At 39.2% G+C, this 23,026-nt stretch overlaps 1 protein-coding gene across 2 annotated transcripts in view; it reads left to right on the top strand.

The window, feature by feature from the left end:
* The window catches only part of aspscr1 (ASPSCR1 tether for SLC2A4, UBX domain containing), a 225,808-nt gene extending 209,263 nt beyond the window's left edge, over positions 1-16,545 (top strand). For both annotated transcript variants that reach the window (XM_043714988.2, XM_043714990.2), the window contains exons 15-17: positions 3,783-3,852; positions 8,899-9,077; positions 16,324-16,545. In XM_043714988.2, coding sequence (XP_043570923.2) covers positions 3,783-3,852; positions 8,899-9,077; positions 16,324-16,334 — 260 coding nt within the window. In that variant the 3' untranslated portion in view covers positions 16,335-16,545. The remainder of the gene's footprint in view (positions 1-3,782; positions 3,853-8,898; positions 9,078-16,323) is intronic.
* Positions 16,546-23,026: the final 6,481 nt, after the last annotated feature.

The raw sequence follows: 23,026 nt of genomic DNA on the forward strand, positions 1-23,026 counted from the left end.
AGTGACACAAATCATCCAGTACTTTATGGAGAAACTGAACTGATGGCCTAGCTCTTCAACTCTGCAAGTTGCTAGATTTTTATTCAACCAGTAATGAACAAGTCATTCGAAACATAATGTTGAGGTGTCAGTTTTGACTGGGGTGAACAAAGTCAGAAATCACACAACATCAGGTTATAGTTCAACAGGATTATTTGAAATCATAAGCTTTCAGAGCACTGCTCCTTCGACCCTTCACCTGACAAAGGAGCAGTGCTCCAAAAGCTTGTGATTTCAATTAAACCTGTTGGACTATAACCTGGTGTTGTGTGACTTCTGACTTTGAAACAATGCAGTTTCTTGCCCAATTAGAGTAGTATCTGATGAATACACTGCAGCTTATTCTGCAAAATAATATATTTTAATTGCTTGGTGTCAACAGCCAATGTAAGTGTTTTGCTGAGATGTATTTGACCAGAACCCTATATACAATCTTACATAATCTCACTACAATTTCCCAGTTTTCACATGGCTGAGATGAAGGAATAGAACAACAAGGTGACATTGAATCTAATGACAGTTGTGATGCTGTATTTACTGCAAGTAAAAATATTATTTTTTGCCAAGAATAAAATGATCATAGAAACGGAAAACAAATTTGTAATTTCTTTCTAGCTACCTATATATTAGATGAAACACCCTTGACTCTGAAGAGCCATTTTTTCAATGTGTGTAAACTCAGCATATCTACCATATATTCCAGAAGAGATTTGTTTTGATTCTTTATTTTATTTCCATTAATCTAATGATTTAAAGTGTGCCAAACAAACTAGAATCTCTCATGCTTGCTTCCTGATATAAACAGCTTTATCTGATCATCACCAAAAGGTTGTACTTGATGTACTTCTTTTGCCTCTGTACCTGACAGTATTAAACTCAATCAAGGTTCCCACTTGTGATAATTGTCTAATGAGTTGTGCTGGGAAGTGTATAAGTGTGGACTTCAGAAGAATAGGCTTTCAGAGCTTGGTACTTAATGTGTTAAAACTGGCATTATTGTGACGCACTGATTCCTACTTAAAACTCACTTGAACATTTTTGGTCAAATAACCAAGACTGGAATTCAACTTATCCATGCTGGTTTTGGAATGGATTGGACACCGCTGTGCTCACCATCAAACAAATTACCATCCCTGGAATTTTAAGAGGAAATGACCATGTACTAGAAAGCTATCACACCTGTGCAACCAATTTCTAGGAGATGATACAGAGGACCCTCGATTATCCAAACGACATGGGTGGGATATATTTTGTTTGGTTATTTGAATGATAGCTAATCGAATGTCAGATAACATAGTTTAGCCAAGCACCGGGACCTTGTTCGGATAATCTGAAATTCGGATCATCAAATTCCGGAGAATTGAGATTCCTCTGTACAAAACAGAGGGGAGTATAGTTACTGGTTTTCTGTTCTCCTTCACCTTAGACGCCATTTCCAGTTAAGAGGGATCACTTTTGTCTTCCAGCAGACATGTATTAATGCCAACTGTCAAGCAGGCTACAAGAATATTTGCAGGCACAGCTACTTCCATTGATTTGTTGCGTGAAATGTCAGGTTTCAGCTCTGCATGTTTCTAAAACCAATGGCTCTTATTGGGATCATACAATTTACGAGATTGCAGGTGTAAGCCCTGATTACAATGAAAGCCAATGAATGTTACAGAATTGTGGAATCCTTAGAATGCAGTTTTGTTCCCTCCAGCACAGCATTAAAAAAATAGGCTGTGGAAGCTATCATTTTCTACATCTATTCCTACATGTTTCCTACTACCTTGTTTGTAGAGTTAGGAGGAGCTTTTGATATAATGTGTTCTATTCACATTAAAGACAATTCCCAAATGAATGTCTGTCCAATAACATTTAAATCCTACCAATTTCTGTGATTCTGCCTTGTAAAGACGATTCATTCCTCTGGTGCCCCTCAATATTGACATTATAAACAGAAACTTTATTTATTTCAGTGAATTTTGGGCGGTACAGTGGTTAGCACTGCTGCCTCACAGCGCCAGAGACCCGGGTTCAATTCCCGCCTCAGGCAACTGACTGTGTGGAGTTTGCACATTCTCCCTGTGTCTTCGTGGGTTTCCTCCGGGTGCTCCGGTTTCCTCCCACAGTCAAAAGATGTGCAGGTCAGTGATGCTAAATTGCCCGTAGTGTTAGGTGAAGGGGTAAATGAAGGGGAATGGGTATGGGTGGGTTGCGCTTCGGTGGGTTGGTGTGGACTTGTTGGGCCGAAGGGCCTGTTTCCACACTGTAAGTAATCTAAGTGAATTATGCATCTTCCCCTCAACTGTCCCACAATGTTTAGTTTCTGTGGCAAGTAATTTGCTTTAATTGTGATCTGAGTTTATGACTGCAATCCCCCAAATTAGAAGGCCCTAATGAAGGGCCAAACATTGTCACAATGTGTAGAAATGACACCTCACAGTTCTGAACTTGTATTGATAAAGGTACCATGTTACAAATATGACACAGTAAACTGGCTCAGATTGCTCACACTGGGATTTATTGCACAAGGTTTTGTGATATTATTCAGGGATCCTCCTGGGAATTTTAAAAGCTTCATTCTTGCGATGTGAATGTTGCTGGACGGTCCAGCATTTATTGCCAGTTTCTGGATTAGTGGTGCTGGAAGAGCACAGCAGTTCAGGCAGCATCCAAGGAGCTTCGAAATAGGAAGGGCTTTTGCCCGAAACGTCGATTTCGAAGCTCCTTGGATGCTGCCTGAACTGCTGTGCTCTTCCAGCACCACTAATCCAGAATCTGGTTTCCAGCATCTGCAGTCATTGTTTTTACCTCATTTATTGCCAGTCCCTAGTCCCATTGAGAAGATTGTGGTGAGCTGTTTTCTTGAACCGCTGCAGTCCATTTGATGTAGCTAGGGTTTAGGGCAAAGGGCTAGTAAGGAGGGAGTTTCAGGAATTTGACCCGGTGACATTGCCATTCTTTCAATGTATTTATTTCTAAGTTGAGATGTTAGTGGCTTGGAAGGGAACTTGGAAACTGTGGTTTTCCCATGTATCTGTCAACTTTGTCATTCAAATGGCAGTGACTGTGGGTTTGGAAGGTACTGTAAGAAGTCATGGAGTATTTTTACAATCTTGTAGATTGTACGCGCTGTTGCTACTGAGTGGTGGAGTTACTGAATATTTGCAGATGTGTTGCCAATCAAGCTCCTTGAGTGTTGTTGGAGATCCAGGGAAATGGGGAGAGTTCCATCAGACCCTTGACTTGTACCTTGTATACAATAGACTGGCTTTGAGGAATCAGATGGTCAGTTATTCACTGCAGGATTCCTAGTCTCTGACCTGTTCTTGTAGTCACAATATTTAAATAGCTAGTTCAGTTCAGTTTGTGGTCAGAAGTAATGCCATGATGTTGATAATGGGGGATTCACTGATGGTAATGCCATTGATGTCAAGGAGTGATGGTTACATTCTTTCTTGTCAGAGATAAATGCCAGGTAATGACTATCTTAAATATTTAACACTCAACCATACCCACAAGCATTGATTACCTTCTCGAAAATTCAGTTGCTGCATGTGGTTCCTTGTTATGTCTAAGTTGGATTGCTGTATTTCTCTACATTTATTGGCTAAAGTGCCAATAAATAATTATAAATTAAATGTACTTGTGACTCCATTTATATAAACTGTATCCATTTATGTTCTAGTAGCAATATTTTAATATTGCAAAACTTTTAAGTTGTTTCATGTTTTTGCTTTTTTTATATAAACACTTAGATTGCTACATATGTGAAGAGTTCTTGAAGTCTCCAACCTCTATGTCCCAGGCAGACCTCACCATTACCAGGTTTGTACCTTTTGTACTGCCAAATTTGAACTTAGACTTGTATCCTAACCCATGGATAATTAGCGAAATATTTACATTTGTGAACTTTGCAAAGTAAAATTCACTGAATGTTCCTTTTTTTATGTACTTGGCTGATCAGATGTTTCGGTCATGCTTTGGTCATGCTTGTCAAGTTATCTTCGTTGTCAACTTGCTGTTTCTTAAAATATTTGAATTAATCATAAAAGTAGAGAATATACTGAGTCAAATTTGCCCATGCACATTTTTCTTTCTCACTTATTCTAACACACTTTTAATACAAACTGTTCCTAATGTTTGCTTGTTCTTTCCTCTTTCTCTCTCCCTCACATCTTCCATATTCCATCTGTATCCTAATTTCTTCTGCATAGTATAAATGGATGAACTCATGCATCCATTATCAACCATTTATTAAACACAACGTAATGAGAAGTTACCATCTATCAGACTGTAAGAAACTGTGGATCTTGTTGGTTGTGAAGTGAATATCATTTAACTATTAACTACTCTCAGTAGGTGAACATTATGGCAATAGAAGGTTTAAAAGTTATTAAATATTTTCTCTGAGCCACTATTTTTATAAAATAAGAGCCTTCTTGAATATTCTGTTATAAAACATGAGGAATTATTCCTATGACAAAGTGGATGCCTTGACAAACACTGAATGATGAACTATCATATGTTTCCTTAGGGGTAAATTGAAATGGATTTAACAATAATATTTATTTCCAGGTCTATCATTAGGAACCCATCTATTTTTATGTGTCGTATTCCAAAAGTACTTTGTAAAATATTCAACATGCAGATTGCACCTGCAGCAGGTATACTCAGAATCTGTCATCTGAAATATTTAATTGATCATCAGTGACATCCCAGAACTTTGCATGTTCATTGACATTAATTGGGGAATACTTTGTTGGAATAATTAAATCATCAGAAGTTTAAAATTCCTAATACTATACATATAGTAACTTCTTTTGATTTCACTATTCGGGTCCACAGTATACCAGTAATTTATTGTTTAACATTAAATATGTTTATATTTTTGTTCTTCGTCTTATTACGTATGGGGCAGAGGATATACACACTGGTTGGCATCTGTAATCTGCACAAACTGAAGTTGATTAGATATAAGGCTAATGCTCAAACATGCAAGGTGTTAAAGGTATATTATTACAGTGCACTTAGTTGGTTTGCAGTGTCGAGGTGTTCAGTTTTATCACTTCAAGGAAAAAGCACAATCAATTCTTTCCAGCTGTGTGATACTTCTAAAAGCAAATACTCATGACCAAAGATAATTTTGTAAGTAATCTTCCTTTCTACAGTTGTCAGTTAATCTTTTAAGTGAAAGAAGCAAAGATTTTTGTTTAAATATGGTTATCTATGATACACCGCTACAGTCAAAGAATAGGAAGAATAAACTTTTCCATCTGCACAGATTGAAATTTATTTTATGCAGAATAATTGTAATATTAGAAGGCGTTTATTACAAAAATGCATGTATTTGTATCTGAAATACCAAGCACATCTTCAAGTGTAATCTTCAAACTTAAATTCAGTAATTAGATTAAATTAGATTACTTCCAGTGTGGAAACAGGCCCTTCTGCCCAAAAAGTCCACACCGACCCTCCGAAGAGCAACCCACCCAGACCCATTCCCTTACATTTACCCCTTCCCCTTAAACTACGGGCAATTTAGCATGGCCAGTTCACCTAACCTGCACATCTATTAACCGTGGGAGGAAACTGGAGCACCCGAAGGAAGCCCACGCAGACACGGGGAGAATGTGCAAACTCCACACAGACAGTTGCCTGAAGCTAGAAGTGAACCTGGGATTCTGGCGCTGTGAGGCAGCAGTGCTAACCACTGAGCCACTGTGCCGCTAGGGGGCATATCTTAAAGGTGAGAGGAGAAAGATTTAAAGAAGGTAACTTTTTTTACACAGAGGGGTTTGTGTGTGAAATGGGCTGCCTGAGGAAGTGGTGGATGAAGGTACATTTACAATTTAAAAGACATTTGGATAAATACATGAATAGGGAAGGTTTGGAGGGATATGGGCTAAATACAGGCAAGTGGGACTAGTTTGGTTTGGAATCATGGTCGGCATGGACTAGTTAGACAAAGGGTCTGTTTCCATGCTGAATGACTACATGCTATTGCTTCGCCCTACCTCAGTAGTCTCCTCCAGTTCTGCAGTGTTTTGCGAACCTCTATATTCCTCCAAGCCTGACCTTGTGCTTTCCTGATTTTAATTGCTCCACAACTGGCAGTCGTGCTTTCAGCTACCTTTGCTATAGCCTAATTCCATTAAATATCCCCACTGTACCTCTCTACCTGTCTCATTTGCAATGTTCCTTAAAAAAAATCTATCTCTCTGGTTCATCTTCTAATATTCAGTCCTTATTTCTCCGTCTGTGCTTCAGTGTTTTTGTTGATATAGTGCTTTATAAGCCATTTGGGGAGTGTTGTTGTGTTAAATGCACTTTATGAATGCAAGTTGCATGCCATAAATTGTCTCTTGGATATCTTATTTTTTTTCTTTGAAACATTAAGCCAGTTCTTTCTGAAAAGTATTGAATTTGCTTTAGTTAATTTCACCTTATAACTGGCTGTATTTTGTATACTATATACATACAAAATTCCCACTTTGCACTCTACTAGTTCTTTTGCCAATTACCTTACATTTGAGTAATATGATTATGGACACTTCTACCACAGAGATCAGTTTATAAAATATTGGGCACCATTAAACTTTGGGATGCTTGCCTGATAGTACAGCGGTAACAGTTTCAACAACAACTTTCTAAAGTAAATTTGGATAATTAAAGAGAGAAAATTGCAGAGTTGAAGAGAAAAAGCAAGGCCATGGGGATTACAACTTTCAAAGAATTGGCATGACCTAATGAGCTAAAAGAGCTCCTGTGATTCCTACTCACTTGGCCCTAGTAACACCTATTAATCGCTGTTGCATCTGTAAACCTTATGCATTTTCAACGTTTGTTGACACCTGATGATTTCATCCTTAAGGGCTGGTTTGACTAGAAGTGCAGGTCAGAAGTAGGATCACTGGACTCTAAACATTAACTCTGCTGCTGCCACTGCTGAGTTTCACCAGAGATTTATCTGTTTCAGATTTCCAGCATCAACAGTTTTTTGCTTTCTTTTATGTACGAGTATTTCCTGTCTAACTCCGATTATGCAAAATTGTCTTTGTTTGAATTTGTGCCTCCTGTTATAACTGCATCTTCTCCTAGATCACCACAGCAACAACTGGCTGTTTCCTCAAAGAAAGAAAGTGTTATATGCAAATGATACAAACAGTAAGAAACAAGTTCTCAACATTCAGTATGGTTATCTGCATTTCTTTGGCATACACCTTTCAGCATTTGTCATTGAGTTATTGGTAATGCTGTCCACAAAGTAACTTTGAAATACATGCAGAAACATATTCTTGTTAACATCTATTATTTCCATTCTGCAGAAGAGTCATATTGGACTCAAAACGTTAACTCTGTTTCTCTCTCCACAGATTCTGTCTGATTTGCTGAGTTGTTTCAGCAATTTCTGACCTCAATTCTGATTTCCAGTATGTGCAGTATTTTGCTTTTATTTAAGCTTAATTCATTGTCTCTCTTCCAGATATGCCTACCTTGAAGCAATTCTGCTGTTCTGTCCAACAGTATTTCTGTTTTAATCTTAGGGGAAATTCACCTTCATTGCTTTCTTTCTCTCTCCTAGTATTTAATGAAGTGTTCACTAAAACTGAGTACTGAAGAAGAATCATATTGGACTTGAAGCATTACCTCTATTTCTCTACAGATGCAACCAGACCTATTGAGTTTCTCCAGCACTTTGTTTTTGCTTTCTATTAATTCTATTTTGTTTTAAGATTGATAATGATATTGAGTGGAGACAGAGTAATAGGTTTGGAAACCTCAACTGAAGCTATTCTGTCTCCATGAGGCACTCAGCAAAGGCTGAGCAATTCCCCACACGCACCCAAAATTAAAGGGAGTCCCCTCCTGTGACTTCCAGTAAATGATTTCAGAGCTATATTGCCAGAGGCATGGAACAAGCTATTCACTCATTCTCTCAGCTGGAGATGGTGAAAAACTGAAGAAAAACAAGGAAAGATTTGTTTTGCTCCTCGGAAAGAGAACCTGTGTCATCGTCTTGTTCTATTTTAAATTCCACACTGACCATTTTGTTGCCAGTGGCCCTCAGCTGGATTTAGAAGACTTCATGAAAGACATTCTCCCGCCGCCTCCTTCTCTCCTCCCCACTCCGAGTTCTTTGATATCAGTGCTGCCCTGCTTCGCAGCAGCAGGCTAATCTGCTTGAAACCAAAGACAATCGAGCTGCACTCTTGGCCTTTCTTTCTCAATAGAACACTTCAGTTGGCAGCTGTGAGTTAACAGAATCCACATTTACAACAAATGAGTTGGAGAGTCAGTGTCATCTTAAGATTGTGGAAATTGACTTCTTGCTGCTTTGTTACTGACACCTTTGACATCAAAGATTTTTCCTTGATATACCATGGATAACAACTGCATCAAACACCTTCAAAATATGAGTGTGTCAGAGATTATTTCTGCTGCTTCACAGCACAAGACTGTAGCAAATACTTTTAGCACAAATTGCAATGCGAACAATTCTTTGTCTGCTCAATAGGATCTCCTGCCTCTATTTTTCAGGAAGTCTTTTAGCTGGGGAGAAGCAAGTACCATCACCAGTCAGGTAATATATGATGTCATGCCAGATCAGATAGGAAAACCAGGGCAACTGAAGAAATGAAGGCAGGCTGGAAGCAGTTTGACATTAGCATACTGGCTTTTGTCTGTTTGATTTAACCCCTGCAGCTTTGAGACGCTCTGATTAGCTAATTACCTCTGGGGTCACAAAATACCTTTTGTTCATGGTGGTTGGGTTCTGACAAAACTCTGCATGGGTCTGAAAGGATTTTTAAGCTTGCAAGTAGTGTCCAACATCTCTGTAATTTCTAATGATTCCTTTTTCATCCTCTTCAGCTGTATTCCCAGACAAGTGACCCCGTCAACTAGTTCATTGAGCTGTGGAACAGCAGTGCAATGCTCTGCTCAGAGTGGAGAAGAGGATGAGGAGAGGAAGCAGCCTATGACAAATGCAGCAAGTGCTAGGGAAATTCAAACTGACACAAGTAAGGTGCCTAAATGGTTCAAACTGCCAGGTAAGTAAGCTTGTTTTATTAGCCATGATGCAGAGATGCCAGTGTTGGACTGGAGTGGACAAAGTTAAAAATCACACAACACCAGGTTATAGTCCAACAGGTTTATTTGGAAGCACTAGCTTTTGGAGGGCTGCTCCTACCTGATGAAGGAGAAGCGCTCCAAAATTTTGTACTTCCAAGTAAACTGTTGGAGTATAACCTGGTGTTGTGTGATTTTTAACTTTTGTTTTATTAGAATATTGTTAGCTCACAAAACTCTCTTTCATTAAAATATGCAAAAGCACAGGAAACATTTGGAGCAATGCACTTGTATCTTTCAAACACTGTAATGCATTTGTTCATTCTATTACAGATAGAATAATACATGACTTATTCATCTGGTTGGTGGGAGTGGGTACTGCAGATGCTGGAGATTAGAGTCAAGGTTAAAGTGGTGCTGGAAAAGCACAGTAGGTCAGGCATCCGAGGAGCAGGAAAACCAACGTTTTGGGCAAAAGGCCTCAATCCTGATAAAGGGCTTTTGCCTGAAATGTCGATTTTCCTGCTTCTTGGATGCTGCCCTGACCTGCTGTGCTTTTCCAGCACTACTTTAATCTTATTCACCTGTTTGTTTTGTGTTTTTTTTCTGATGGTTACTTCCTTGCCCCTCTTTCTTAAATCTGTGCATCTTACACAGTTGAGGGAATAAGACCATTTGGTCCCTCAAACCTGCTGTGCCATTCAATAGGATCATGGCTGAGCCAATATTCCTCACGCCCATTTTCCTGCTCTCTCCCCCTAACCCTCCACTCCCCGACTAATCAAAAATCTCTTTATCTCAGTCTTAAAATCTCCAAAAGGACTCTGCAACATAGCTGTCCATGGCAAAGAGTTCCAAAGACACTCAACCTTATGGAGAGGAAATTCGTCTTCATCTCAGTATTAAATTGGTACCACTTTTTTCTGAAGGGAAACAACCTCTCCGTATTTATCCTGTCAAGCTCCTTAAGAATCCTAAATATTTCAATGCGATCACCTCTCATTGTTCTAAATTCAATTTTTTAATCTTTGCTCATGAGACCATCCTCCCAAAACAGGGATCATCCCAGTGAACCTTCTCTGAACTGCCTCCAGTAAAATAATATATTTCATTAAATGAGGCAACCAAAACTGCTTACAGTGTTGCAGATGTGGTCTCACCATGCACCTTGTAGATTTGCACTAAAACTTTACTACTCCAACCCTCTTGAAATAAGGGTCAACATTCCATTAGCCTTCCTGATTACCTGCTGTACCTGTGTGCTAGCTGTCTGAGTTTTGTGTACAATTAGTTGTAAGTCCCTCTGTATTGTAGCTTTCAGGAGGTTTCCCCATTTAATATTCAGTTCTTTTGTTCTCCCTTCTAAAATGAACAATTTCATATTTTCCCCCATTATACTCCATTTGCCAACTTGACATATCTATTTGTATTCCTCTCACTAGAGTCATAGAGATGTACAGCATGGAAACAGACCCGATGGCCCAACCTGTCCATGCCGACCAGATATCCCAACCCAATCTAGTCCCACCTGCCAGCACCCGGCCCATATCCCTCCAAACCCTTCCTATTCATATACCCATCCAAATGCCTTTTAAATGTTGCAATTGTACCAGCCTCCACCATTTCCTCTGGCAGCTCATTCCATATATGTACCACCCTCTGTGTGAAAAAGTTGCCCCTTAGGTCTCTCTTATAGCTTTCCCCTCTAACCCTAAACCTATGCCCTCTAGTTCTGGACTCCCCGACCCCAGGGAAAAGACTTTGTCTATTTATCCTATCCATGCCCCTTTTCCACAGTAAATACTGATGCAAAATGCTACTTGCTCTTCCACCTATTTTTGTGTCATCTGCAAATTAGGCTACAATACATTTGCTTCTGTCCTCCAAGTCATCAATATATATTGTAAACTGTTGTGGTCCCAGTAATGAATGTGCTGCAGTCCTGAATCAAGCTGTCTGTTGATGTTAGTTGATTGTAGTCTGCTAGGAGGTACTTGAGAATGGTCAGCGGTCACTATGATTTTTCTTTTCTGTCACTGGAGAGCTGACCGATTTCCAGGTCTCACTTGCCCATGTACATCTCGTTGAGATAAGGAGCCAGAGCATGTAAGATCCTGGTTCCTATAACTCAATGATACACATTTTTTAAAAAAACTGAACTAGCCTGTTGGGAATGGCCCATAAAATTTGGTTCCTCCTTGTTTTTTATATCTTGTCAATTCATAATTGAATGCCTTCCGCTTCCTAACAGTGCTTAGTTTTAAAAGCATTATTTTCCATTATGTTAAAATCAATACAGAAATATTCAAAATAAGCACTGCGAACAGCTTACCTTTATACTGACTGCACACAATGGGTGATAGATGTTTGGTACTCTCTTCCTCAAACGGCAGTGGATGCTAGATCTGTTGTTAATTTTAAATCTTAAGGCAGGTATATGAGGTTAGGCACAGATTGGCCATGATCTCATTGAATGGTTGAACAAGCTCAAGGGGCTGAATGGATTATTCCTGTTCCTATGACTGACTATCTCCTGTAATGTCAAATAGCGTGTGGTGGTGAGCCAGGTCTTGAAGGACATTTTATATCAATTTGGTAGCATTGAGTGGTTTGCCAGTTAAATATCAGGGGTGTGGTATTGGAATCACATATGGACCAGGCTGGATATGGAAACACGTTCAAAAACAGAAATTGTTGGAAAAACTCAGCAGGCTTGGCAGTGTCTGTGAAGAGAAATCAGCGTTAACGTTTCAGATCTGGTGGCCCGTCCCCATAATCGTTAAAACAAGTAAGAGAGGCCAAAATTAGGGGAGTACTGATATGTCAGAATATTGTGGAGCTGTGGGAAATGTGGAGGCAAGAGGATGTTGGAGGATTGTGAAAACTAGGAAGAGAATTTTAAAATTGAGTTATTACATAACCAGCAACCAGTGTAGATGAGTGAGAATGGAATAAGTGGACTTGGTGCAGTGTAGAATATGAGGCTATCCTAACTCTGCTGCCCAAGTTTGGGGGAGGGGGACGGTGGGGTGTAAAGGTTGTGTTGAAAGAATCAGGTCTAGAGATTTAAAAAAGGCCTGAATGATGACGTCAGCAGTGAATGAGCTGAAATGGACTGGATTCTGGCAACGGTATAGAAGTGGAAATAAGTAGTCTTAGCGATAAAACATGAATGCGGTTAGAGGTTTATCTTGTGGGTAAGAAGGGTTGGTTAAATATGACACTAAAATTATAAATAGTCTTTCAGACCAGTTGGTTAACAGGAGAGCAATTGAGTTTGCACTAGGAACAAAAAGAATGGCTTCGGTCTTCGCAGTATTTAGTTGGAAGAAAAGCTGTTCACTAGTACTCAGTGTCAGTTTGGAGGAAGTAAGTGAGTTGAGAGAAGTTTTTTGTATAGGACGTGGCACTGAAACAGACCATTCAGTTGAACTGAGTTTCATCAGTGCACAATTTGAAAGCTGCCACTCTGATTTTAAAGGTAAAAATAATGACTGCAGATGCTGGAAACCAGATTCTGGATTAGTGGTACTGGAAGACCACAGCAGTTCAGGCAGCATCCAAGGAGCTTCGAAATCGACGTTTCGGGCAAAAGCCCTTCAGGAATAAAGGAGGTTATGCTGCTGACTTGCAGCATGAGAAATAGGAAGGAATCAAGGATTGATCCTTGAGGGATGTGGGAATAGTTTCCTGCCTGTGACTACATAGATGATAAGGGAACGTTTGAGTACCGATCTCATTCAGCTGGACAGCAGTAGAGAGATGTAGGAGGAGAATGACATAGTCAACCGTTGGTGAAGGCTGGTTGAGAAGTGCAAGGAAGGACATCAAACAAAAATATAAATTGCTGGAGAATCTCAACAGGTCTGGCAGCATCTGGGGGAGAAAACAGAATTAATGTTTCAAGTCCATTGACCCTTCTTCAGATCCGTTTTCAGCTTCCCGCTCGTACAAGAAAGGGAGAAGCATGTAATAGGCATGGAGAGTTTTAACAATTATTGAAATAGCGACAAGCTTGGGATGTGAACCCATGTGGGCAGACCAGAGTGGATTAGCAATCCATTACTGTAATCTCACTGGACATGTTAACTTGAATGAGTAAAACAAAGCTGAATTCCAATTTTCAGTTAGTAGGAATTGAATTTCCATTCACTGGATCGTCACTCTAGATTACTAGACTAGGATCAATAGCCCAATAGCATCATCTTTTTTACGCTGGTATGTAATTGATCTTAATTTTTTTATATATGTAACTACCATCCGTAACTCAGGATAACCGTTCCTGTCCTTCATCACTTTTTGTCCCTTCAAAATAATGTTTACACTTTTAAAACCATGTCAAATAATATATTTCAAGGACATTTTTAGGTGCCTGATTACATTAACAGGTGAGTTAACCTGAAAAAGACGTTGGGGCAATAATTAAATGGCACTTTTGGAGCTGCACTTATTTGTTCCCTTGGCATTGGACAACTAAGTGAAGTTAGATAAACAAGAGCCCATCTTTCCATTTTTTTGAACATTATTGGAAGTCCCAATAACCTTTACCACAATTTTTGATATCATTAATGTTGTTTGACAATCTAATCTCAATAGCATTTCATCACAATACAACTTGTTGGGATGGAAACATCTTTGAAATAGTGAGAACTGCAGGTGCTGGAGAGTCGGAGCGGATGAAGGGTGGAGCTGGAAAAAGCACAGCAGGTCAAACAGTGTCAGGAGAAGGGGAGTTGACATTTCAGGTCAGAAGCTGTCCTGATGAAAGGCTCCGACCTGAAACATCGACTCCCTTGTCCTCTGATGCTGCTTAACCTGCTGTGCTTTTTCCAACTCCACTCTTTATCCACATGGAAACATCTTTGTTTTAAAATAATGTGCTTGAAGGAAATTGTGGATATGAATGTTGGGTCGGAGAGGTTCCAGGCCTGGTCTCTTATAAACCTGAACAGTTGGATAAAATGGAGCCATAGCTGAAGGTTTGAGGTTTGGAATTAGCTCCAAATGAAACATGGCAATTCATGTTTCTGAATTGGAGTAGTTTTAGTTGTTTGGGTTTGATGGAACACTTCTGGCTCAGCCCACATTTGACTGTGTGCTTGGAAGGGCTGTGTGCCAGTGATATGGTATTGAATATCTGTAACCTTTTCCACAAATGTAAGGTCTGCCAGAGTCTAGCCACACCTAGTTTATACAGAACCCTGTCAGCTTTCACCTATCATGTGGTCAGAAGTGTTCATTTGCAGGTTATAAACAACATTAGTTGAAGTATTGTTTAAGTACTGGTGGGAATGAACTATCTGTTGTGAATTTAAACTAACAAGGGAGTCAAATGTTATCAAAGATTGGTCAAAATGTGGAGTTGCAGTTATTGTCAGATCAGCAGTGAGCTTGTTGAATAGCGGAGCAGGCTTTCAGAGCTGAATGGTCTACTTCTCCTAACTTGTATGGTTGTATGTAAATGTCATATACTTACTGCTGGCTATTAATGGTAAATGCATTACTGTGAAGTTTCCTTTCCTTTATCTTTAAATACAATTACACCACAAGAACAGACATGGCAGGCACAGAGAGGACTGTTAAAACATTGTGCATCCATTTGACTGGTCACAAAGATTGAAAGAAGAACACATTCTTCAGTTCTTTGTCAAAAGACTGTCCAACCCCTCCTGGAATTTGCTGGTAGTATCCATCTTCAGAGTTTTTGAACAGTGTGTTCACCTACCCCTTACTCAGTGTATTGTTTTTTGAGCAATGTTTTTGGCAAAGGTCAAATAATTCATCATAGCTGTGTTTAGCAATGTCTCCAGATCTCATTTTAAACAGCTGTTCCCCTCAGATGTCTGTTCTTGGGATGATTTAAGGGATGATTTAATCCAATTTGATATCCCCAGTTTCTCTTGGTTCTGACCCTTGAATCAATCAAATTTGAGTATCAGATTCATGCACTCAACTGTGTTCATCTCTGCACATCTGAGCATAGGAGACTGCACTTCCATGTACCATTTGCTAATTGTCTCCATTACAAACATTTCAATATGATTCTTGAATCTTAAACAGCTTAGAAAATAATATGGGCAGAAAATATACTGTTTTCACTCTATGCTACATTCCTGAAAAATAATGATTATTTTAGATTCTTCTGAAAAAGTAAAAGATTAGTTCTGCAGGAGATCCATCAGAGAAGTAGTTTAATCCCATTTTTGGTAAGTTTGCCCTTAGTTCAGTTCTGAAGAAAGCTCACTGAGCCTGAAATGTTAACTCTGATTTCTCTGCACAGGTACTGCCAGACCTGCTGAGACTTTTCAACAATTTCTGTTCTTGTTTCTGATTTCCCACATCTGCAGTTCTTCCATTTTTTTTGCTTAGCTCAGGTAGGGTTGGGGACAGTGGAATCAGTTTCCAATATTCTTGTCTCTGCTTACTGCACAGTGACTGTCACATGCAAGTGTCGGGATATCAATTGAGGGCAGAATTCAGCTTCATTGTGCTCTGACAACTTCCCTGTTGTAGCACACCACTACCTCTCATTGGCCACATTTATTTTTGAAAAATTGTCAATTGACTGAAAAAATCGGACACTGATATTCATGAGAATAAGCTCCATGAGAGTGAAAAATCACTACCTTAGTGGACTAAGGTGGTAGAGAAGAAATAGCCATGAAACTAACCAAAAACGTCTCTATTTGAATTTTGTCATTTTGGCCTAAATTTGTCATAAGTCCTGTAGATAGATTTGGATGTAATTCACATGCTATAATTTAATAGCTACAGGTTCAAAACAGGGAAATTTGGTTCATGTTACAAGTGCAATATGTTTTATGTGTTTGTACAATTAGTGGCGGTAAAGAGCAGAACTTGGTGTTCCCTTACTATGCATTTCTTTACTTGGACTTCCATATGTCTTGCCAGCTGAGCCATCAGTAAACAGGAAACTGGGTTAAAATGTTATTTGAGTGACTTTTCTAAGAAATTCATGATATTGAAAAGAAATTGGATAGCACTGATGTTCAGGATTTATCAAATTGCCCTTGGCATGTGAACATTATTTTAGTGAAAAAGCTGTTACATCTTTACCTTCTTTAAAACGTATCTTTGTCAAAGTTTTACATAACTAGAACTACCAAATTTGAATTCTATAAATCATAGTATTTTCAAGGTGTACAAAATAGTCATAATGCTGGAATGACATTCAAATTTTGTCTGTTTTATTTGTTCCTATTACAGGGAAACGCTAAGACGCGGGAAGATGTAATCAGTGCAGAAGCCGCACAATAACTTCATAGAATGCAAAGCAAAAATCATATACTTTTTGATCCACGGAATTGCTTTTTTTTTTTGCTTTTTGTTTTGGAATACTGTATTGAATGATCTGAATTTATTAATCGTGTAAAAAGTAGTTCCAGATTAGTACGAGTTTTACAATAAAAGCAATGGAGATTCAGCATAGATGTGTCTAGTTTTGCTTCTGTTATTTTGGTCTCATACCTAAGAAAAATAAAAAGGTAATGCCAGAAAATAATACTTAGTCAAATATTAGTCAAAATCAAAATGTTCCTTAAGAAAAATAGTCTTTTGATGTTTTTACTTTTCAAGTATTCTGTTTCAAAGTGGATTGGAAGTTGTTAAATATATGTTCCAGTTATTATTTGGAATGTTTCCGTGCCTGGTTCCAGGAAGGAGAGAACAGTAAGGGGTGGAGAATATGTGGTACCCTGGTAAGTATGAAAGGCCTGTGTGTCTCTTAGTGGTCACTGGTTATGCTGTGGTGTCTGGTAGCTGCACATCAAATACTGTGGTATGAATTCATTAGAAATCCTGCACAAAATTGAAGAATAAAACTGCTTTCCTGCGTTAGGCTTCACCTGCCAATTCTGTAGGACCGGAGTGAAAATGAAGCTTTGCAACATGCATGTTTTTGAGATCAGATTCCAAAAGAGAACAATTCAAATATCAACAATCTGTTGCAAAATTGTCTGCCTGAAAATTGTTGGCTCTTCACATGAAACTTCTTTTTACAGTTAGAATCTGACCTAAACTATCCTTATGTGAAAATCTTCTAAACACCAATGAATATAGTCCTAAGCAATCCAGTCTGACTTAATGCATCAATCTTGACATCCCAGAAATCAGTCTGGTATACCTTTGTTGCACTCCCTCCATAACCAGAATGTCCTTTTTCAAGTAAGGAGACCAAAGCTGCACGCAGTACTCCAGGGGTGGTCTCACCAAGGCCTTGTACAATTGCAACGAGCATCCCAGCAGCTCTATTCAAATCCTCTCAACGAAGGCCATATTCTGTATTTTGTTCTTCTTTAGTTTCCTGTCCTTGGTGTTAAATTATCTCTCAGAAATCTCATGTAATATCATGTATGGTTTTGCCAGCTTTCGACCAAATTTGGTATTTTTCTGTCGAGGTTTACAAATAATTTATGCTCACTTCAATTTGCAGTAAACTTGGCACCTGTTTGCATGATGATCTTGCTCAGTTTTCTCACAGGCAATTGGTTGTGTTGTATGTGGTTCTGTTCGCCAAGCTGGGAATTTGTGTTGCAGATGTTTCGTCCCCTGTCTAAGTGACATCCTCAGTGCTTGGGAGCCTCCTGTGAAGCGCTTCACAGGAGGCTCCCAAGCACTGAGGATGTCACCTAGACAGGGGACGAAACGTCTGCAACACAAATCCCACCTCGGCGAACAGAAGTACAACAGCGAGCACCCGAGCTACAAATCTTCTCACAAACTTTGGTTGTGTTGTATTTTTGGAGGGATCATTTAGCACTGCGAGGAAATGAGCCAGTTCCAGAATTGCTGATGTCCTAACCACCAGGCATGCAGTTACCTCTCAGGAATAGCTGTGCTTATTGGAATGAAATACCTTGGTGATCCACACTATGAAATGAACATATGATAGGCTGTTGGTTATGGATGTTCAATGTTTCTATTTAAAAAGACAAAAAAACTTGCAACTCCAATACTGAAATCATATTCTTTCTCTTGTATCCATTACAATACAGCCCTTGGTTTTAGTCACAATATTTTCAGTACAACAGTTAAGGCCAAAGACCAGCAGAGCAACTGAATGACCAAATGAAAACTGTTCAAGAAGCAGTTATTCGTGACAAGGTTTGGGTTGCATGGAAAAATGTGGCTTAATTTTGAAGAGTCATCAAGTTTTTTTTCCCAAGGAGAAAAAAGCATAGTATCCCTGCAGTGTGGCCCTCTGGCCCAGCAAGTCCACACCGAACCTCTGAAGAATATCCCAACTAGACCCATCCCCTTAGCCTATTATTCTACATTTTACCGCTGACTAATACACCTAACCTACACATTCCTGAACACGATGGACAATTTAGCATGTCCAGTTTAGCTGGCCTGCAACATCTCTGGACTGTGGGAGGAAATTAGAGCACCCGAAGGAAACCCACGCAGACACGGGGAGAATGTGTAAACTCCACACAGACAGTCGCCTGAGGCTGGAATCGAACTCTGGTCCCTAGCGCTCTGAGGTGGCAGTGCTATCCACTGAATCACCGTGGCGTCCCTAAAGCATGTGCCTCTAATTCGCTTCAGTTTTTGAAGAGGTGTCAGGTGGTTGGTGAGGGAAATATGGTTCATGTGGCATTCATAGACTTTCAAAAGTATTTGATACAGGGTCCTACAACAGAATTGTGAGGGAAGTTATAGGTCATGAAGTAAAAGCGATAGTGGCAATATGGATCTAAAGTTATTTGGGAGCTAGGAAATAGAGTTTTGGGCATTTTTCCAGCTGGAGGAAGTTTTGTGGATCTCAATCTTGGTGTGCAGGGTACAATTTCAAAGTTTCTGGATGATACTTGGGAGCATTGTGAGGAGGACCGTGCATAATAACTTCAAAAGGACATTGACAAATTGAAGTTAGAGGACAGATTAGGTTCAGTGCAGACAAGTGTGAGATGATACATTTTGGTAGAAAGAACGTGGAAAGACAGTATAAACTAGAGATAAAATATAACTAAGTATAAAAAGAAATATTCTAAAGTGTGCAAAGAGATCTGGGTGAACGTGTTTTTGTTGGAGAGGAGAAGGTGAAGAGATTTGAATGAAGTTTTCAAAATTTATGAGGAGTCTGAACAGAATAGGGGGGAGAAATTGTTCCTATTCATGGGATGGTAGAGAACCATGGAGCATGATTTTAGTGCTTTGCGGAAGAAGCAAATACAAGATAAAAATGTTTTCACTCTGCCTGGAAATGTGGTGGAGGCAAGTTCAATTGAGGCATTGCTGATGAAGGGCTTTTGCCCAAAACATCGAATCTGCTGCTCCTCAGATGCTGCCTGACCTGCTGTGTTTTTCCAGCACCACCCTCTCGACTCTAATCTCCAGCATGTGCAGTCCTCACTTTTGCTTCAATTGAGGCATTCAAGAGTTCATTAGGTGATTACTTATATAAACAATCTGCAAGGCTATGGTGAAATGACAGGAGGTTGACATAAAGCCAAAATTCTCAAAGTCAATGCAAACATAATGGGCTGAATAGCCTCCTGCACCCTAACAGTTGAGAGGTTCTGGGAAAGAGACAACTGCTGTTTCTCGAAGCACAAATTCCTTACTAGATAAATATTGTTGTTAGCTGCTTAAGACTTTTGGTATGTACATATGCTGTCACACCCATTCTGTTTATCTTTCTAATTGAAATGGATTCTCTCCACTTAAACTAATATTTTTTCACTTTGATTTGTTCTACTGCTTCACATGAAGACAGGGGTACTATGTAATAATAATCACTCTCTTGCTCTTTGATTCTGTGTTTCTTCCTCCCAGGACTAGGAGCTTCACTGACATTGATTAATGCAGATAATATTTCGTGATGCAAAACTATTTCACAACATCTTTATGCACTAATTCCAACATGTGCAGATGTGTAACAATTTTCTGTTTTGTCTACTGCTGAACCATTAGGTACCTACTATAATTGTGGAGGCTTCAGTCCGAGCCTCCACTTGGCCACGGCATTGTACTCTGGGTACAGTGGATATGGAGGAGAAAGAAAATAGCAGAGCCTCAGTTGGTTCCGTGTGAACTTTGACTCCTTCCTATGATGTACACACCTTTAGCAGTGTTTGGTTAATAAAGGTGCTACTATGCAGGGCTAAGCTCCAAAGTATTGATATCCGAAACATTCAAAGTGTAGTGAGCAGTCAGTGACTAATCCAGTGCTGCCTTCGTCTCTGGTCTTCGACTTTGCATAAACTTGGCTTTCTAAACTCTGCCATTTCTTGAACTGTTCCATTCACTCAACATCTTTGTTCTTGTCAACGTGGCTCACAAATGCCAATTTTAAAAAATTCTCTCATGGACATTCCTTCATGAATCATGTCTTTCCATTTAAGCCATTCGGACTTGACACCTCCCCAAACCAAACCCACATGTGCCAACTCCTCAGAACTCTGACTTGTCCAACTCTGGCCCTTTTGACCTCTCCACTCATTAAGTGCTACCACTGGCTATTATTCCTCCAGCCATCTAATTTCTACAATTCCCAACCCCAAATCTACTCCCTTTAAAAATCACCACACTGACCAAACTTTTGCTGTTCTGATTATCAAAACTTGTGGAATAGGGACCATAAAGCCCATTTTGCTGATGTTGGATATTTGACTTGTCTCTACATTTTTTTTTCTTTACACATTGTGGGGGTCTCAGTCTGAGAATAAAAGGTCTATCATTCAGCATTGAGTACACGTTTCTTCACAGCAGAATGGGACTATTTGGCACTGATCATTTGACCCGGCCGTTTTGGCTCTAAACTATTTTGGCGCTCATTACTTTGGCGCTGAGCTGTTTTGGCGCCAATTCAGAATTAAAAAAAAGTCTTGTAGAGCCCGTAAGAAATTCATTTTATTGCATTGTAAGAAATAAATCTAATTCTTTTTTATTCATTATTTTTAACCTATTCATTATAAAAACGAATTTCTACATTTTGCTACATTTATCAAACACATATAGATAACCATCGTGTGAAAATTTTGATTTGTCTCTCTTGCTTAGAATGTTTTCAGCAATTTCTGGTATGGGCTCGACAAGAAAATAGAAAGAGAATTGTATTACAGCTTTCCAATGTGAAGAAAGAAGGGCTTAAGTATCATCAAGGCAGTAGATGACTATTAACAATTGTTAAATGAGAAAATGATTACAAAACGAGATTTGAATCTACAGTGGGTCATTACAGCTTTGACTAGCAACTCTTGCTAGTTGTGAAAATTACATCGGGTCGTTAGTCATCCTCTCTTTAACCAAACAAGACTTTTTTTTAAATTCTGAATTGGCGCCAAAACAGCTCAGCACCAATGTAATGAGCGCCAAAACAGTTTAGAGCCAAAATGGCGGGGCCAAATGATCAGCGCCAAAACGTACCCGACCCCTTCACAGAGCCTGTAATCTTTGGAATTCTATGCCAGGAAACTAGATACTCTGTTTTGTTGAGTGTTTTGGAGGCAGAGGTTGATAACTCTTTTAGCACTAAGAGAATGACTGAAATGTGAGGATGTTGTGGGAAGGTCAATCAGTCATGATTCTGTTAAATGGCATAATGAGCAAACTAGCTATTTCAACTCTGATTTCTCACATATCCACTTCCCTTCTGAAATGTCTCCAACTTTGGCTCGGTGTCAGTTTTCTTTTGGTAATGTTTCTGTGAAATGCCTTTGGATGCGTTACTATGAAGGTGATGTGTAAATGCAAATTACAAGAAGGATAATTCTACATACTCTCAGTCACTACCAAAGCAAAACAAAAGCCTTGCATTTCTTTAGCACCATTCACAACCACAGAACACCTCAAAGCCAATGCAGTATAATCACTGTTGTAACATAGGAAATGAGCAGCTAAATTTCTCACAGACCCATACCAAGAGGATCTGATTTTTTTTGTGACATTGATGGAAGATTAAATATTGGCCAAGTTTCTGAAGATGATTTCTTGCTCTGCTACCACCTAGAAGATCAAGGGCAGCCAATCTATGGAAACAGCACTCTGATCTACGATCCATCCTGTCTTGGAATTCACTCACCCAGAATCCTGGAACTACCCTTCCTAACATCTAACTCCACGTAGGTTGCAGCCTTTCCAAAAGCAGCTCACCACCACCTCAAGGGCAGTTAGGGAGAGGTAATAAGTGCAATGCCCGCAATTATGAATGAATAAAATAAAACTGAAGGTGATGAGAAATTCCAGAATTCTGCATTGCCAGCAGAAAATAAATGAATTAACAGCACAAATAGAGGTAATTGGGTATGAACATGTATCTATGACAATGGCATGTTTACAAGAAGAACAAAGCCAGGAACTAAATAATTTGAGTATATGACTTGAAAAGGAACAGAGGAAGTGGTGGAGATAGGTACAATTACAACATTTAAAATGCATCAGGATGACTGTATGAATAGGAAAGGTTTAGATAGATATGTAGCAAATTGGACTAGATCAGTTTAGGATATCAGATCGACAAGTAGGAGGCTGGAAGATCAGAAAGGATGAGTTGGACCAAAGTGTCTGCTTTCATGCTCTTTGGTAGGATGAAGGTGTTGCTTTGTTAATGTGAGATAGAATAAGTATAACAGCAAGAATTGACCTTGGATTGGAAGGTATTGAATCTATATGGAGTTAACAGGTAACAAGGAAAAGAGTCTATAAGTCCCCTACCAGTAGCTATACAGAGGGATGGAACATAAATTGAGATAATGGGGGAATCTGTTAAAAAGCTGTATGTTAATTGAGTATCTTTAATATTCATGTAGATTTGGATAGTCAGATTGGCAGAGGTAGCCATGAGGAAGAATTCATTGAGTATTTGGGATAGCTTCCTCGAACAATATGTTGTGGATTCTACCAGGGATGGTAATGCGTAAGGCTTGTTTAATAAATGATTTCAGAGTAAATGATTTCCCAGAAA

Source organism: Chiloscyllium plagiosum, unplaced genomic scaffold (genome assembly GCF_037043375.1).
Source record: "Chiloscyllium plagiosum isolate Xiang-an unplaced genomic scaffold, Cpla_swu_hap1 HiC_scaffold_25, whole genome shotgun sequence".
NCBI lineage: Eukaryota > Metazoa > Chordata > Chondrichthyes > Orectolobiformes > Hemiscylliidae > Chiloscyllium > Chiloscyllium plagiosum.